Consider the following 18,812-nt stretch of genomic DNA (forward strand, 5'->3'; position numbering starts at 1 on the left):
CAACAGCTGCTGCCTTCCACCCTGAAGAGGGTGGTGAGGTAATCCCCGTACTTAGTCTGACAAGGGCCTGGGGGAGAAAGGGGCTCTATGTGGAGGAGAGTGAGTTATTGTGTTTCTCCGGACTTCCAGGAGCACTCCGCCGATGTCCCAGCACCGCAGAGAGATGAGAAGTTGACTGGGTTTTCTCGCCTCCACAAAAGCAGCTTTCATCCCATAATAGACTCCAGATTGGAGGGGAGATTTCACCACACAGCAGGCAGAGACAAGAAACTGTTGATGTCCTGGAGCGCCCCACCCCCACCCGTTTCTGAGGATCCCTTTGCAACCCAGAAGGCTCAGGACAGACACACGGAGTCTAAGCACGGGCACCCCTGGGTGTTTAAGGATGGAGAAGCAGAGTCAATGTTCAGATGTGACTGGGGGTGGCCCTGTGAGAGCAGGCTGTCACCTGGGCCAATGGGTGCTCTGTGCCAGGGCCATGGGGACTCTCCATGGAGAGCGACCGTGGCGAAGGTGGCTCCATCCGGTTAGCAGATGAGGAAGGCAAAGTCATCTTGGCTGAGCCCACCTCAGTGTCAGGGCCCCCGACAACCATGAGAAGAAACAAGAACTCAGTGAGTGTCTGAGGCAGCAGCAGGGCACCCTCGCCTGCAGCCTTCCACATCCTGAGTCTCAGCCACACTTACCCAGAGTGCACACTGGAGGATAAAGACGTGGGACAGCAGGGCTCCTTGCCACTTAACTTCTCAGGAGGCAGCCACGGTAGTGACCAATTCAGCCCTGAGTTTTTTTTTTTACTTCTAATCAAAGTAAAAATGCCCACAATTCCAGTCTTATCCTGAGGGATGAAGCCAAATCCGGGGGAAGGTCGGTGAGAGCACAATATCCAGGGTGGCCTTTTGTTGTTTTTTGACTTTGAAATTTTATTACTAAATACTACCTCAAAGAAAATGTTTTATAGTATTGAACACACAAAAAAGTATATAAGCGATAGCACCATTCTCTCCAGCAGTAATCACTGCACAGTCCTCATGCATCCTATGAGATCTTGCAGGTGTAGTTACACAGGCTCTTCTCCGCCCCCGAATTATTTTCCCTCCAGAAATATTACATACGGTAGTGTTAAGTGGTCAACTTTTGTAAACTTAACTATCTGTGGCAGGGTCTTTTCACTAGCCCCAAGCACATGCCCTAGAGTAACTGGGAGCTGGGAGAGTGGTGTTAAGATTTCAGTTCTTTCAAGTGAGTCCAGTGTTTGAAAAACACTTTTCCTCTAAGTTCCTAAACTCAAGGCAATTACTTCATCTGGAGCTCAAACAAGGAAGCAGTGATCCGTTCCAATGCTGAGGAACAGTAGACGTGCTGATGGTCACCCAAGGGCAAGTGAGGCTTCACCGTGACACCTTCCCAAAGGGTTTAAGAGCGATCTGGAATATATGCCATTTTGTCTAAAGCTCCACTTGAGACCTGCCCCCCAAGAATAAGATGATTCTAAGTGATATGTTATTCATGTTTCTTCCCATTTAGTTTATCTTGGGAATTGTTCCAAATCAGAATCTATAGATGTCCTGTTCTTTCAGTGCTTACTGCAAGCTACTTCACCGCATGAATGTACGGGATGTTCTTTGCAAAGAGTTCTATTTTCATACCATAAAGAAAGAGAAGTGTCACCAATTGAAAAAAACACACACATACACAAACCAAGAACAAACTTACAAACCAAGAATATAACATTTTATTCATTTCCAGATTATGAGCGCTACACAGCATATACATATATTTAGATAACATATAAAAGAAAGAACCAACCGTAGGAAGAAATATTGGTCTGAAACTGCCTTACGGGACCATCTTTAATTCTGTAAGTTCGTGGTAAATCCACCTCCCCACACATCAAGGCAGGCAGCGAGATACACTCCAGCATTCACATATCAAAGGACGGCTTATCCCCCACTGTACTTACAATGCATGGCATAGTCACTGGCGTCCACGACAAGGGATGCCAGGTGGTAGGTAAAAGAACCACAGCACAGTGAACTAACATAAATATCTGTTTTTTTGCATTGTCCTCCAGAGAGTTTCCTTTTTAAACTAAGAGTCACATCCAGGGTCTATCCCTTGAGCTGCATTCCAGTTATTGCTGAAGGGAAAAGAGAAAAAAAAGAACAAATGCATCAGTTTAAGTTAGAAAATAGATGGTCAATGGCAGTGACCCCCTACCCCGAGGGACACTCAAGGGGATGCTGGCCCATGGGGCGGTGCATACGTGTCGGCAGTGGGCAGGCCCAGAAGCACCCGTCATCGTGCCAGAGGGGAGGGGTCGGCTGATAATAATTGGGGCTGATGAAGAGGTTCAGATGGAAGATATTCTGCAGGGAAGGCCTGGGAGCAGGAAGGAGCAGGATGCCCCCCAGAGGGGCAGGGTCACTTCATGGCGGTGAGGCAGCAGCTCATGGGATTATTCCTGACTCCCTGCTGGTGGCAGACCTAAGATCTTCTGATGCAGAGGCCCTCCATACTCTATGTCAACAGAGAAAGGCTCTGCACCTGACCTTGTGGAACAGAGCCCTTTCCAGGGACACAGCTTCTCCAACTATCTGGCCTTCCTCTCAGGAAAGCCGGCTCACCTTTGCCTTGTTCTGAACTGGGAGATACAGTTTGAACTCTGCTGGCAGTTCGTCTTCTGAGTAGAGTCTGTCTGAGAAGTAAACCCGTCGGATGCGACAGTTTGCATGGATCTGTGGATGCAAGACTTAAAATAAGTCTCTTAAAGTAAGAGGCAAATTATCACTGTCTTCCTTTTTTTCCTGACTCTCCTCTAGCCCCTCACCCTGCATGACGCTGTCACTAGCGTCATCTCTTTGGCATCTCCTCAGCTTGGCTTAGGCGGAGATTCTGACAAGAGGGAGATGTTGCTTGTTGTATTCTCCACCATGAGGCTTCCCTGGTGGCTCAGTGGTAAAGAATTTGCCTGCAATGCAGGCAATGCGGGTTGGATCTCTGGGCAGGAAAATCCCCTGAAGGAGGGCATGACAACTCATTCTAGTACTCTTGCCTGGAGAATCCCGTGGACAGAGCAGCTTGGTGGGCTACAGTCCATAGGGTTGCAAGAGCTGGACACAACTTAGTGTCTACATCACCCCCACACTCCCTACTATTACTGAGCAGATCCCTGAACAGGTCCTGAGCCTCTGAGGAGAAAGCCCCCTGGACGGTGACTTGGGAACTCTAGCCAGAAAGCCACAGAGTTCTGCCACAAGCCAGGAGCAAACAGAGCGCAGCCCCCTCTCCCATCTGGGGCTCCCTCTGGAAAAGGAGCCAGCACCTGCACCCTGAGGGTCTCAATGTAATTTGTGCCATAGGCCCGCCGAGTGAAGTCTGACAGGTTGAACTGAATCTGGTTCCAGCCGTCGTCCAGCCGCATGGGCATGGTACAGATGAAGGGCTTGACCCGGGTGGTGCTCTGGTAGTTGCTTGCCCGAAACCGCCGACGCACATTCTTATCATCTAGTACCTACAAAATATGGAGAGGAAGAATCACAGTAATTCCATCTTGGAGCAAACAACCTTGGTAAGACCAGGACCTGAAACTCCCACAGCCTGGTTTCCCAAGGCTGAGACCCAAGGGAGAATAAACAGACCCACATGGGTCACCCTGCATGCAGATGGCCCGGAAACAGTGAGTTTATCTTGTCTGTTGCCAGGACAACATCAGCTGCTTATGACATACGACACATGCATCAGGCCCTCAGGCCATAGCATGATTCCATAAACATTCTTCCCTTTGAAAAATTAAAAATGCTAGAATAGAAACCAACAATAGCCAGCCTGATATTAAATAGTAACTTCCCAGATAGATATTCTTCCAATCCTCAAGCTTTGAAATCTTAGAGCTATTGATTAGATTTTCTGGATGCTTTACTGCTTCTTGTAAAACTTGGCATGAAACTCGGATTACTAATACTGAAATTATGTCATAATAATAACGGCGGAATCAAGTGTACAGCAGAGGCAGAAAGGAGTACATTCAAAAGGATAAAGATACTTTCCTACGGTCACTTTTTTCCCGTAAATTGACCAGCCACCTCTCTGGTACAGCTGAGAGTGTACAGATTCACACGCAAATGCTTACCTGTACTTCAAAGGTAAAATACTTCTTCAGGTTTTTGATGATCATGACAAGGAAGGGAAGTTTAATTCCCAGCGTTTTCTTTGGGTCTGCAGGACATGTGATATACGTGGTGCTGTAGAAAGAGGAAACGCCAATAAACACACCACCAGCCTCTTCCTTTGTGATATGCACAGCAGTAACACTCAGCCCAAGAAGGTAAGCTGGAAGGCAGATCTAAAAGATCCAAAGATCCCTCAACCCTTGAGCTAATGCTTCTAAAAAAAGTGCCGGACTCTGAACCAAAAGTTTACCACAGCACTAGACATCAACTAGAAAGTATCTGAAAAGCAGAAGCCAGGCCAGCAGATCAGATGAAGTTCTTCCAGTGAGAAAAGATCTAATTCTGTTCTAAGAAACTATTAAGTGATAGAAAACCAAAACTAAGACCACTGTAACACTGAAAACTACACTGACCACCCACTGGGTGATTCCTGTAACACCCTCACCTCCCCTCAAACACACTGGGGTTAAATATTAACTAAGACGTACACAGCCCTTACTATGTGCTAAGCAGGTTTTATATATATTCACTTATTTAACCTTCACAATAATTCTCTAAGGAAGATGTATTGTTCTTATTCCTATTTTACAGATGAGGAAACTGAAGCCTGAGGGATAAAGTAACTTGCCCAGGGTGAGCCCTAAGCAGCAGAGCGGGATTCACACTGGGCAGTCTTGCTCTGCAGTCTCTGCTATCAGCCTCTGTGATGTGCTGCCTCTGGGCACACAACGTCTCTGGGAGAACAGATTGGCAACCTACCTGACATTTGTTCCTTCAATCTCTAGCACCAGGGACTGGATGTCATTATCGGTGATTCTTTTGATGTGGCCATTCCGTACCTACAAGGGAGAAAATTAAACTGGTGAGTACTGAAATATTTGGCAAAAATTTTGTTAAGATTTCGAAGGCTGAATGCAACTATTTAAAGAAAACTACAGTGGCCCAAAAGGCATTAACACAGAAGTTTGTGACATGATATGTTGAAGCTTCTATGTAAATAAGCCATGCAATTACCTCTAGACAGGGCCCAATCAACCACCACAGGAACTGCAGATAACCGGGCCATCTATAAATCAGGACCAATTTCTTCCCAAAGAAATCAATTCAATTTCAATATAGGTAATGTTTACCAAGCATCTGCTAAGCACTAGGAACATTCCTAACATTAACAGCAATCTCAGTCCTAACAAGACCAACAATAAAAGTCACAAGGTCAGACTTCCCTGGTATATGACTCTGCCTGCCAATGCAGCGGACACAGGTTTGATCCTTGGTCTGGGAAGATGCCACGTGATGTGGAGCAGCTAAGCCCATGAGCTGCAACCATGAGCCTGTGGCTCTACAGCCCAGAAGCTGCAACAGCTGAGCCCACGCGCTGCAACTAACCGAAGTCCACGCACCTGGAGCCTGTGCTCCACAGCAAGAGAAGCCACCACAGCGGGAAGCCCATCCACGCAAGGAAGACTAGCTCCCGCTCGCTGCGGCCACAGAAAGCCCGAAAGCAGCAGTGAGGACCCAGAGCAGCCAAGAGAGTACACAAACAAATGAATGAGAAAAAAAATCACAAGGTCACTGGTGGTGTTTCCACTTGACAGATGTGGACACTGAGAGGCAGGGAGTGCAGATGGCAAGCCCTCAGTAAGGAAGGCAGGAGCAACAGCCAGGCTTTCCACTGCCCGATTCTGCCTCACACAGATGGTTCTTTGGCCAGAAAGGTCAAATGCTGAGTGTCACTGACAGGGAGGGTGGCACCCAAAAGAGAACATATTATCCCCCGACGCTGACTTCACGCTTCCCTACCTGCTTTTCCCTAAGTTTCTACTTTTTCAAGTATGAACTCAAGTCCCATCTGAGCCACACGCAGAGGCCTTCTTTAGCATTTTCAGCCTACACTGACCTCTCTTCTGATTTGTTTCTGTGGCTCATGCAGCCCAGACTACGTAATTTAGCACTTCACCCTATGTTGTTTTGCATGGTTGGCGGCATATGTAGGGGTACATGATGGAGAGGAATCAATTATCGGTATGGACTCCTCCTCTCAAAAATTATTTAGGAAAGCACAATTATCTTCAAGTATTAGATTCAAGCACTTTATATGGACAAAACAGAGACACACGAAGGCACTTCTGAGATGGGTCTGGCCTCTTTGGGCTGAATGTATTAACTAACACATGAAAAAGATCAAGCAGGGCTAGAACTGCATGCCCAGAAAGGTAAGCACGTGGTCTCTTAATGGGTAGAGGGAAAATGGCTGCCTGCGCTCACAGTCAATGGCTTATCACGTGGCTCGCCATTAGACTAGCGTAAGGGAGAGAACACCACACTGACTGACAGTTACACTGTTCAACATGGACTATTGGTAACACGGCATTCTGTCTTGAGACCTCAGTCTCTGTGAGCTCAGTCTGTGTGAACTTGTGGTGTGCTTGGTATTCCCCAGGTGACATCGGGTATTACTGCCCATCTTTTTCTGCAAGATGTTACTGAGTCTTGTTGCCTCCAAAAGCTCAACGGTAAGGAAAGAATATGAAACACTGTATGTTCTACAATGCTTAGTACTCTGCTAGGCATAAACTAAGCATTCAAATATTTGCTGACTTCTGGAATTTGTCATGCTAAGAGTTGGCACATCTGAAGAGATTCAAGGAGGGTTTTTAAAAAATTCCTGGATGACATATCCACCATGGACTATTATGGGAGGCCAGAGATCCCAGGGTATATCGCAAAGACAGTGCAGTTGCCAGCATCAAGAATGCCTTCCCACAAATCATCCTTCGGGACCCATTGTCAGAAATGGAATGCTGGGTGCATGGGCCCCGGGTCTCTGCCAAGGCAGCATTTCTGGATTCTCAAGTCACAGACACCACATTGAAGTGCTTCTCAAACAAAGCTGGCAACATCCAATGCCCTCCTGCTTTGAATTCCGGGCCTCTTTCCAGAGGAGATTAAGAGCACAAAGACTTGGATCTGTGTAGCACATGCCAACACTGCCCACCTCATTCCCCATATAAATGCTCCCAAAGTGGCAATATTCCTCCTCTATTTGCTAGCCCACAGCTGCTGTGGAAAATCAGGCTGACTCGGTAAAGGAGGAATTCATCCAGAAATTTTTCCATATAATATGATGTAGTCACATTGATAAGAGCTGACAGTGCCCCACTAATTTTATAACACACCACTAATTATTCTCTGAAGAGTAACTTCATTCTTTCTTAAAAAGGTACAGAATGCAACAAACCAAACAGGTGGTTAAAAACAAAGAATTAAGCAATTAGGGTCCAGAAACTACTATTGCTAAAAGGCAACATGTTGCAATTTATCCAACATTGTTTAAACATGTGACCTCCTGGACTTCTCTGTGGTCCAGTGGTTAGGAGTCAGAACTCCCAATGTAGGCCGCCTGGGTTCGATCCCCTATCAGGGAACTAGATCTCACATGTGAACTCCCAACCAAGAGTTCGCATGCCACAATGAAAGGTCCCTGGTGTTGCAAACAAGACCTGGCACAGCCAAATTAAAAGAAAAAAAAAAAAAGCAGCGTGACCTCAGATCTTATATCCTGGATGGTCTCTCAGATCACAGTGGACAGGAAGCCTCCCTCAGCTCCAGAAAACTCAGCCAGATTACACAGAGAGGAAATGTTAGGAAACTTGCCTTCTGCCCATCTCAAAGTTTACAGCATAGGACTTCACTCCAGTAACCACTCAGTGACCACTCAGGTCTTTACAGAAGAAAACAATGCCTTATACTGCAAGCAGAAGCCAAGAGACTAAAAGCCAAAACAGACTTTGTGTATTCTTACAGACTTCTGGCCCAGAGGCAAATTAACGCTGGACTGTCAGAGCTTCTTAAGGGGAATTTCTTTCACATCAACATCCACACTCACAAACTTAATTCTTACAAAATTAATTAATGCAGCCCATAAAAACTCAAAAACCCAGAGGAGAAAAAGGTAGTTTTTTTGAAGGAATACCCACCAGTCTCTCTAGAGTTTTAACCTGCCCAGTGGTGAGCAGAGTCTAAATAGAGCTATGCCCAAGAGCAAAGTTCAATCCTCAAAGAAAAGCACAGGTACGGTCATATCACAAGGTGCCAGAGCTTTAAAATTAAACTGAGTTAATTTCTTAGTGAATTATGATTTTTCTTCTTAAGTTTTAAGCACTATAGATACAAATTCACTGGAAGAAAAGAGTGGAGTGGGGATGGGTGCAATTAACCAGATATGAGCAGTTAAAGAGTAGGAAACCTCCCAAAACCTTTTTCTAGACTCAAACTAGGATCAAAGGAGAAAGAGAGGTCGTCAGTTTGGGGCAAGGCCTCCCAACCTCCCTGGCAATCTGCCTGTCACTGCCTTAGCTTGTCAAGGTCTTCCAGGAAGCAACCCCCTCCTCAGTACAGCTTCTGACAAACATGGATAATAAGACACATGGCCTCAGAAAGCATCAACTTCCTTTCCTTACCTCCTTCCAGTTCAGAGGCCACCAGGCAGGCCTCGCTGTGAAATGAAGATAAAACGAATGAGGCGGCATTTATTGCTCGTGGTGAAAGGAGGTTTTATTTTACTTCCTTCATCTAAATTAGGAAGTGTCTTTTGTTTCTGAATTGCTGTGTGTGCTCAGTTGCTTCAGCCATGTCCGACTCTGTGCGACCCCATGGACCCACAGCCCACGAGGCTCCTCTGTCCATGGGATTCTCCAGGCAAGAACACTGGAGTGGGTTGCCATTACCTCCTCCAGGGGATCTTCCTGACCCAGGGATCCAACCTGCATCTCCTGCATTGCCAGTGGATTCTTTACCACTGAGCCACCGGGAAAGCCCTCTGACTTGCTAATTCTTTTTATTTCATGACACGTTCCTGCAGTGTGACTTATGAGTGTTTCATTCCTCCAAAATAATAATAATAATAAATAAAGCCAATCTTACATTTTTTAATTTCATGAACACCTCCCCTCCCACCCCCTCTCCCACCCCCACCCATGAGCTGGAAGTACTTTAGAAGCTTCAGAACCCCAGGCTACTAGCAAATTAGCAATCAGAATGGGTCTCAGCCTCTGCAGACAGCAAAAGGGAGCCTTCAAGCCCTTTTTGGCAATAACTCTCCCAGGCTTTCCATGGTTGCTGGGGCAACTAATAAAGAACACTGATTTTTTTTCTTTCCCAATGTAAGCCCCAGGGAGGAGGGTCAAGCTGAGGCGGGGAAAATACTGCTGGGATGGGGAGGAGGCTGTCCAATGCTGCTTTAGAGATAACAGGCGCTGCGTCCACTCCCTACTCCCCTTTCCTCTTCACTGGCTCCAACCACTTACCGTGGCAGACAGCTGAGCCCTCGGGCCATCTGGCACCCTAGTCTTAATGACACATGTTCCAATTTACATTAAGCCTTTAGAGCTGTCCATTTCAGCGGGAAAGTTTCCACCCTGAGCTAGGGGCTGGGCTCTAGGTCAGAAAACAGGCAGAGGGAGACCTCTGTGGGGAGAGCTGGGCATAGCGGTCTCAAGGCCTGGGCCTTGCAGGCGCCAGCGGGTCAAAGGCTTCTCTCCCTTTGTGGCACTTAACAGGGACTAACTAAACAGCAGACAGGCAACCCTGCATTTACAAGCAGCCTTTTAAAGTAAAGATGATTCTGTGTACCATAACCAGTCTCTTCCTAACAATGCCGTGGAAGGGCAAGTGTAAAACCCAGGCCTTTGCCCAATTACAGTAAAAGCTATCATTTGGAATAATGAAGAACATCCTCAGACTGACCCAGGGATAATCTGGGAAAAAAAAAAAAGTGCTAGTATTTTCATGTCCAAATGCTCTAAGTCTACTCTGGAAACTGCATTAATTTAACATGTACTAACAAGGTTTGCTAATTAAAAACTAGGGTGTGGGAACTTTTTTTTCTGCAAAGAGCCTTCATTCATTTTTAAAATTAGGAACTGAATGGGAATCTAATATCCTCCAGCAACAACCACAAAAACTATGGTTCTAATACTCTGGGAATGTGGAGGATCAGCAGCAGCTGAGAAAAAGACAAGACGAAAGAAAGGCAGAGACGCTTGTATGAATTATCAATCTCATGTAGCAGACTTTAAGGATATTGCCAGTAAAGCCTGAAAGTTATATGTTTTACACCGGTCTAAGTGGGAATGGAATCTCCTGGTATTTTCGTTACAAACCAGAAGTAATGTTTACATTAAACATAAAGAGCCCTTTAATAATGTAGTATTTGCTGATCCCAGAAGTTAAGGGATTATTAAGAAATCCCCGTGTATGTGTTTGTGTTTAGTCACTCAGTCCTGTCTGACTCTTTGTGACTTTTTGGATTGTAGCCCACCAGGTTCCTTTGTCCGTGGGATTTTCCTGGCAAGAATACTGGAGTGGGCTGCCATTTGCTCCTCCAGGTGATCTTCCCAACCCAGGGATCGAACCTGTGTCTCCTGCACTGCAGGTGGATTCTTTACCTCCTAAACCATCAGTGTGTGTGTGCTCAGTCACTTCAGTAGAGTCTGGCTCTTTGTAACCCCAGGGACTGCAGTCTCCCAGGCTCCTTTGTCCCTGTCAGTGGGATTTTCCCAGGAAGAATACTAGAGTGGGCTGCCATGCCCTCCTCCAGGGGATCTTCCCAGCTCAGGGATCAAACCTTCCTCTCCTGCATTGCAGGTGAATTCTTTACTGCTGAGCCACTGGGAAAGCCCCTAATTTCTCCTAAACTCTTGGTTTGAAAAACTACAAAGGTCTCTATCAGGAAGCTTACCATCCAGCCAGGAATACAGATCTTGAGAAACTAATTTCAAGTTTGATGAAGTGGGTCCCAGCAGAGGGGCCAGCAAGTGCAAAACCCTGAAGCTGAGAGAGAACAGACTTCTTTCAGCTCAATAGGAAGTCACTGCTAGATGGGGAGATGAGCCTGGAGAACTAGTTAAGCAGGTACCAGCCCACAGGCTATGTGTCCTGAGAGCCATGTGAAGGTTTTGGACTGGGAAAGCCATGGCACAATGACTAAATTACCCTAATTTCAGAAGTCTGAATTTACTGGACTTCCTATTCTAGGCATCTGAATATTGGGCGCAGTTATAAACTATTCCTTTACTCTTGAGCAAATGCCTCGGTTCCCTGCTTTATTTAATACTGTATGCCCTAACTGTTGCTAAGCATTTATATACCTCTTCATTTAATCACTGTAGCCAGGAGAAGCAGGTGGCATTATTACAAGATGAGAGAACTGAGTGAAGTACTTGCTCAAGGTTACACAGCACAGGACATGATGCCATAGCTAGGACGCAAATTCAAGGTGTCTGACGACACCTAGCACTGGGGTTTCCAGGTAAGATACTAGTCTTCCCCTTAAGGAACCTGTAGTCTAGCGGAAGACATACAATAAATAGGCAACTGCCACGCGGTGTGATACGGAACACCACAGGAGCACACAGGAGACATCACTTAAGTTCCCACTGAAATAATGTTTAAGCTGAGAGTTGAAGGATGACATGGGGGAAGGGCTAACTTCAGTGCGTCAGATAAACGCAGATATTGTAAATGTAGCCACACCACAAAATGAATTTGCAAATTCACTATTACTATGACTATGGCATTCACTCCTCACATTCACAAGACACAGAGCCAAACCTAATTTTTCCAAGACTGTTCTTCGCTGTAAACAAATGACAGAAACTCTCTCTATATAAATTCAAGAAGGAGAATAGTAAAGTTTTGTGAAACCAAAATATGTAATAACTAAAAACAGGCGCTTATAGCCAAAATGCACCTACTGGCAGAGGGCACAGTCATTTCTAGGTAAGTGTGGACAATCATTCCTTCCTTCCTTCCTTATAACTCTGCCTTATTCAGAATCATGGGAGTGGGGAAAATGTCTTCTCTAACTGTATCTTTCCAAATCTACACAATGCCTCACTTAGCTGTTGCTCAATAAATCCTTGTTAAGTATATCAGTTCCCAGCGTTTCCCCTTCTGGACTGGATTCCCAACACTGTCTGAGGACTTCGTAATATAGCTGAGAAAAGGCACACATATACACCAAAGCCTATGGATCTGGCCCCAAACTTTCCCTTTTTTCCTTCCTTTCCTTCCCTTGTCCCAAGGGGAAAAATTCACAGATAAACACTTTTTCAATCTAGTCTAAATAAAAAGAGTAGAAACATTTAACTCCCTATTACAAGAATTTCCCTTAAGATGACAATTCCTCTAAAGGTTTTCTTTGCCAAAATGTCTGCTTAATTTACTCCACATAGCCCTGCCAGTTGATCTAACAATATTTTCACACCCATTTATGTCATTAAGGTACCATCTGACCTCTAGTGGCGTTGTTAAGGGACACAGTGCACTATGGTTACTCTGCTTTTATATTCTGTATGTAAACATGTTGCCTAGTCAAAAACTGCATTTGAAAAATAAAACACACCACAAAAGATCAAGCCCAGAAAGGTTAAAACGGGCCAACTCTGATAGACGTTTCACTTAATAGAAATGCTGAAGCCTCTCTAACACTGGAATTGGACTTAAGTTCTTTGACCTGCTCTGAAAACCTCTTCTCCTATATCAAGTCCCATTCTCTATTTCATTTGCCTACTACCGACACTTTTGTTACAACCCCAAGTTCAACTGGCACACAATCCACTCTCTCCAGACTTTGGACAGTCCATAATTAAGTCAAGCCAGGTGGCTCAGCGGTAAGGAATCCACCTGCCAATGAAAGGGACGTGGGTTCAATCCCTGGGTCCGGAAGATCCCCTGGGAAAGGAAATCACAAGCCACTCCAGTATTCTTGCCTGTAAAATCCATGGGGTTGCAAAGAGTCAGACATGACTTAGCAACTAAATAACAACCCCCACAACATCTGAGAAGCCATCATGCTTACAAAGTTCCCAGGAACACTCATTTTGAGCTCTCTTTGTAGAGGTGCAATTTCAGAGTTTACAAGGTTTTTTAATCCAATGTGAACAAAAACCATGAACTGACAAACTCAGTAATGTAGGAAAGCAATTAAGGAACCGCTTTCTTGTGTGAAAAGTAACTCCCAGCATTAGATGTAGTTTGGGAACAGAATCACTGTGAAAGAAGGTCAGATTTCTCACACATGCATAAGGCCAAACTCGTTACATTCAGATCTTTCAACTGTCTTATAAAAATAACACTGTGAATACACCACCCAGAAAGCTGCTCTCAGAATGAAGAATTCCGTAGCAGCAACAGGCAGAAAGAAGGCTGTTTGTGTTCTCAGTCTCTCTGTGGCCGAAAAACCTTCATCTGTGGATGTGGGAAGACGAAAACAAGAACTTGTTCTGAGATGAAATCCAAGATTCTTGGCTTCATTGCCAGTAAACTGCTTATTTAGATGACCCCACATCCTTCTCTATAAAAACAGCATTCAACATACCACCTCTCTCCATTTTCCCCGGAGGAGTGCAGTACTAAGTCACCTGTCTTCCATGGTAAGAGTGCTTTATATTAACTTATATTAAAAAAAAAAGAGTACAGAAAACTGAGAATTTGCATAAGAAAGCAAATAGCACAGTAGTTAAGTGAGAACCAACTCATAGACTGCTAGGCACACATGCCCGCTAATCAACATCTCTAGAATGTGGACAGGGTCACCATCCTCTGGAGTCGGTGGAAGCATCACCCAGTGGATGCCTGAATAAAGACGATGAAGCTTGTACTTGGCTTTGAGCACGTTAACCTAGACAACACTTTATCACCATTTTGCAACTTTCCTGATGGAGATCAGTCACTGAAGGCAGAGCACAGACTCCAAGTCACAGTGAGTGTGGAGCAGGTGCCAAAGACCACTGAATTCCGGCTCCGTTGGGATCAGTGACAGGAAGGGAGCAAATGAATGAAACCCAAACATACCCGAGTTCTGGCTGTATCTCTGTAAGGGAGCCTGGGACAATGGCTCTGTGTCCAGTGCCCAGCACCGCGCCTGGCACAACACAGGATATCAGTAAATACTTGTGAAATCGGTGAACAGCAGTTTCTTTCATCTGCACTTTCCCAAAGCAACCTCATGTGACTTGACGCTTCTCACGCTGTTAGATGGGTACTATCAACCCCACCATGTAAGTGGGGAAATCGAAGCTAAAAAACTGCCTGTCCGTCAAGTCTGCGGCGAGGGACCCTGGTCCACACCACGGCCGTAGGACACTTAAACTCCAGCCACGCCCACCCCACATGCACCTCCTCTGCTTACACGATGCCCTCATCTCGCGCCTCAATCACCCCAGGCTGGGGCCAGGGCACAGCAGAGACCGCCTGGCCTCCCCCAGGCCCTAGCTCGTCACAATTACCTGCCACCCCAGACCCTGCTCCGAGACCTCGCGCCCCCGCCGCCCTCAGTCCCTGACCTTTTTGTCCCAGATCTGCAGGGGTTTGCTCCCGATGCTGTAGAGGATGGAGAGGAAGCCGCTCTGGAACGTGTTTTTGAACATCTTGCCGGCGGCCTTCTCCTCAGCCTCGCCGAAGCCGACCTAAATATGGGCACCAATTGGCGAAGGCAAAACAGGGGGCTGGCTGGTCCAAATAAGGGAAGCTGAGCCCCTGACCTCCAGATCAGCGGCCACAGATAGCTGGACTTGGACGCAGGACACTAAGTCCGTGAACCTACGCTCCCAAGAAAACCAAACCACCCCAACACGGAAACCACAGCAACTACCGCCAGCACCGCACTCCCCTCCTTAAATGGAGGCGGCGGGCTTCCCGCCGCCAGAGATGAATCCCTCCGCTCACCTGAGCCCGCCCCCTCAGAGAGCAGAGCCCAATCCCGCCACAGGGATCACGGACTTCCTGTTCCTTTCGCTCTTAAGCCCCGCCCTAGTGCCGCCTCCTTGGGAAAAGAACGCCCTTGCCGAGGGACTATTTTCCCATCGCTGTCCCAGAGCCGCTTTTAGAAAGCGGAAGGAGACAGGATAATAGAATGGGTTAGCACCTGCGTGGTGTCAAGGGAACCTGGAGGGGATGGAGTCTAAGGGCGTGAAGGCCAGGTTCCGCCCACTAGGGGCTAGGAGGAGTTACAAGCGGGAGAAAAGTGGAGAAAGGCAGGACCTGGTGTTCTGAGACTAACAAATAATTGCTTGTTGGCCGAGTACAGGATAAGGGTAAAGCAGCTAACCAGTATTGCGCAGTAAGTGTGCTAAACGCCATGTGGGCATCATTGCTTTAATTATTGACCGGGTCGCTATGAATATGCAGCATAACCCGCGGAATGAAGTCAAAGCAATCCTTGAGGAAAAGTTACCACCTTAAACAGGTGATTAGAAACAAGAAGGTCTGAACATTAAATGCAGAAATTAATGCAATTAAAATAAAGTTGGTTGAGTTGAATCAACAGCTTTTTTTTTTTTTAATCAATTCTTAGAACCGTTTTAAAAAGACATAAACTATGATATTTCAAGTGCGGAAGAAACATCAAATGTTGGAAACCAACATTCACTGAGCCTCTGGTGTATGAACTTCCAGTCCCTCTGATTCCAGCTTTCCTTCCAGGCTCCATGTCAGTCAGCCTACAACATTCTCTTCTCCTGTTAACCTGTTACCCTGGGTAAAGTCCAAATCCTGTTCCATATTTAAAGTCTTCAGAACTCACCAGGTGGGGCATCCAGGCTTTGTGGTGCCTGCTGTGATCAGGCTTCTCCGGTGCCTCAGGGGTGAAGAATCCTGCAATGCAGGGGCCATTGGAGACTTGAGTTAGTTGTCTGGATCAGGAAGATCCCCTGGAGAAGGATTCTTGCCTGGAGTATCCCATGGACAGAGGAGACTGGCAGGCTATAATCTATAGGGTCTCAAAGAGTCAGACATGACTAAAGTGACTTAGCATGCACACACTGACCACTTCTATTTAAGACAGCTTTGTAATATCATTTTGTAATTAAGAGAATAGGATATTTGAGTCTTCTTAATCATGACTGATAGAAGGATTCATAAAACATGCAACTTTACCCACATATGTGCTGCTGTTTGTACTAGTAGTACTGCTCCTTATTTGTGCCCTCCAAACACAGGGATTGATCAATTCTTTTGCATGAGTCTTTTTTTTTTTTTAAGTTTAAAAAGGAGAAAAAATATGTGATATGTCTAACTATATAACCTGCATTATTGACTTTATTTCTGATGGGAAGGAAATTCTGTTTAGATCCAGCTTTGATGAGACTCAAATCTTCTGCTTACCTTTGCAGATTTTACAAAATCACATGAACTACTTGAATAAATTTCTAAGGCCCCTGCCAGGGCCTTGGAAGGGACCCAACGAGATTAATCAAGCAAGCTGATGGAGAAAATGAAAGTGCTTGCTTCTCTTAACTACTCATTCTCAGTGAGTATCCACGTGAAAACTGTTCAGTTTTTCCTTATGTGGGGGGTTCAAAGTTTACTATGATTATGGCCTTGGCTAAGATGATTTGATGATTTGATCAAAGATATGGAGGACATAAGTGAGTTTGTTTGCTCCTACTGTAGACTTGATTTTGGCAAGCTCCTTCCAGGGGCAGACTGTGTCTTCTGGGTACACATCCCCTCACCTACCACAGTACCAGCATGACAGATACACAGTGAATGGATGGATGAATGGATTAGTGCTAAATGGTTACCTCTGATATTGCCTTCTTTCCAAAGTAATGTAGAACAAATTTAACCTAAACCACAGATGTCTCTCACAGAAACATGCGTTAAACACTATACAGTTAACCCTTGACAAGCACAGGGGTTATTAAGGTCACCAATCCACTCCAGCAGTCAAAAATCTGTGTGTAACTTATAGTTGTCCCTCTGTATAGACTGCTTCCTCCATATCCCCAGTTCTGCATTCTCAGATCCAACCAACTTTGGATCATGTAGTATTTGTTATTGAAAAAAATCAACATATAAGTGAACCCTGTAGTTCAAATCCAAGTTGTTCAAGGGTCAACTCTATTTCTTCAAGATTGTTTTCTCTTCATCAAGAAAGCTAAGGACTAAATACATGAAAAATCTTGATATGTTGCTTCCTTCAACGATTATGATTAGAGCAAGGTGGATGAGTCAGTTGGTAGTAATTCCGATCTAAGTAGTGTATGCAGAAGCTCAACTGATGTTAATCAGGCCATTAAAAGATGCAGAGGAGGTGAAAGTAAAGTAGCTGCACGAGGTAAAAGATAGGAGGTGGGTGGTCTTGAGAATCCCATTACTATTACTATAGGATTGGCCACAATTTTCGTTCAGGTTTTTCATACATTAGCTTGTATGGGAAAACCCCAAATGAACTTTTTGGCCAACCCAATATGAGCAGGAGGGTAGAACCACTGCAGAAGCAGCAACCAATTCTGCGCCAGCCCAGAATCTCTGGCCATGAACGAATTAGAGTCCTGTGTTTAGACAGAATAGCTCACCTGGTGGCATAGGTGTCAAAATACTCACAAGATTATGGGAAGTAAATCAAACACACAATGTCAGTAATCCATGTCAAACAGAGGAATACATTGCTGATTATTGTGATGTTTTGTTGTTTAAGATATTTGAAATAGTTAACCCATTTAAAGGATTAGAGGATCTGGCACTTCAAATTTAATTTGAAATGCTTAAAGGAATTTGAAACTAGACCTATAATTATAATTTTAAAATGCTATGCAAGTTTAATTAAGTTTATAAACAATGTTTTAAAAGATTTTGATTAATTAAATCTATGAGTTTAGACTTAGATATGTTAGTGTTTGAATGCTTAGGAAGATTTCAGCAGATTTTAGATCTTTCATATTAACTATGGGAAGTGTTTGTGCAAATCAAACAGATTAAATATGTAGTTTACTTTCAATCTGTCTAAGGAAACTAGATTAAGTATGTGGGCAACGTGTATGGTTTAACCCTGAAGTCCCCAACCTCTGGGCCTCAGACCAGTATGGATACCTCCTGTCAGATCAGTGGTAGCATTAGATTAGAAATAAAGTGCACAAAAAATGCTCTTGAATCATCCTGAAACCACCCCTCACCCCCACCTCAACAACCCCCGGTCCATGGAAAAATTGTCTTCCATGAAACTGGTCCCTGGTGCCAAAAATTTTGGGGACTGCTGGTTTAACCCATTAAGTTTTGAATTAATTGAACATCGATCAAAGATGAACCAAAATAAACGTTCAGATTTACATATAAAACCAAGCAGTCGGTAGTTGTAACAGGATTTGTAAAGACATAAGACAAATTAGACTTTTAATCATACAATTTAATAACTAAGATATTAAAAAAAAAACCACCTGGAACTGTAAAAATCCCTTTTAGTGCACAAAAGCCCTAGTTACTTGTGAAAAACCAGTGGACAGCATCTCTTCATGTCAGTCTGAGACCAGAACTCCAAGCACCTGGCCAGTAAAGGACACAAGGGACTTGCCTCACACTGTAAGGCAGTTTGTTCTTCACCCCTCCTTGCTGATGGGAATGGGGAGGTATAGAGACTAGATGAGGAATTGTGCCTGGACAGTCCCCTTAGCTGGGAGCAAAGATGGAAGAGCACCTGAATGACTGGGGTGCTCAACTGGTAGACTGCTGAATCCTAGCTCCAGCGGTTATATCCGAAGACATTGGTAAAAGAGCCAGTGCTGGACAGATGAAGCTCCTGCTAATCTCAGAAAGAAGTTCAAAGGGGACTGTGTTGGAACTCTGCACGTTTTTGTAATT

General features: G+C 45.0%; 1 protein-coding gene across 2 annotated transcripts; it reads right to left on the minus strand.

The window, feature by feature from the left end:
- Nucleotides 1–1,761: 1,761 nt before the first annotated feature.
- CFAP20 (cilia and flagella associated protein 20) lies at nt 1,762–14,805 on the minus strand. 2 transcript variants are annotated; one of them, XM_068992573.1, is made up of 6 exons: nt 14,519–14,805; nt 4,932–5,011; nt 4,133–4,244; nt 3,326–3,514; nt 2,628–2,738; nt 1,762–2,140 (listed from the first exon to the last, which is right to left on the minus strand). In XM_068992573.1, exons 1-6 carry the CDS (start codon nt 14,600–14,602, stop codon nt 2,135–2,137), a joined length of 582 nt encoding a protein of 193 aa, XP_068848674.1. In that variant the 5' UTR covers nt 14,603–14,805; the 3' UTR covers nt 1,762–2,134. The 2 variants fall into 2 exon arrangements, with proteins under 2 accessions (XP_068848674.1, XP_068848673.1); XM_068992572.1 differs by lacking the exon at nt 1,762–2,140 and having other exon boundaries at nt 2,156–2,738.
- Between the last annotated feature and the right edge of the window lie 4,007 nt (nt 14,806–18,812).

This window comes from Capricornis sumatraensis, chromosome 20, assembly GCF_032405125.1.
Source record: "Capricornis sumatraensis isolate serow.1 chromosome 20, serow.2, whole genome shotgun sequence".
In the NCBI taxonomy this organism is placed as follows: domain Eukaryota; kingdom Metazoa; phylum Chordata; class Mammalia; order Artiodactyla; family Bovidae; genus Capricornis; species Capricornis sumatraensis.

Bases quoted from the DNA above. Each gene is read 5' to 3' on its own strand.
- CFAP20 (XM_068992572.1), bottom strand. From the start codon at position 14,602: ATGTTCAAAAACACGTTCCAGAGCGGCTTCCTCTCCATCCTCTACAGC. The intron at 5,012-14,518 runs GTCAGGGACTGA...TCTCCCTTGTAG, and splicing joins TGCAGATCTGGGACAAAAAG to GTACGGAATGGCCACATCAA. The intron at 4,245-4,931 runs GTAGGTTGCCAA...CTCTTTCTACAG, and splicing joins ATTGAAGGAACAAATGTCAG to CACCACGTATATCACATGTC.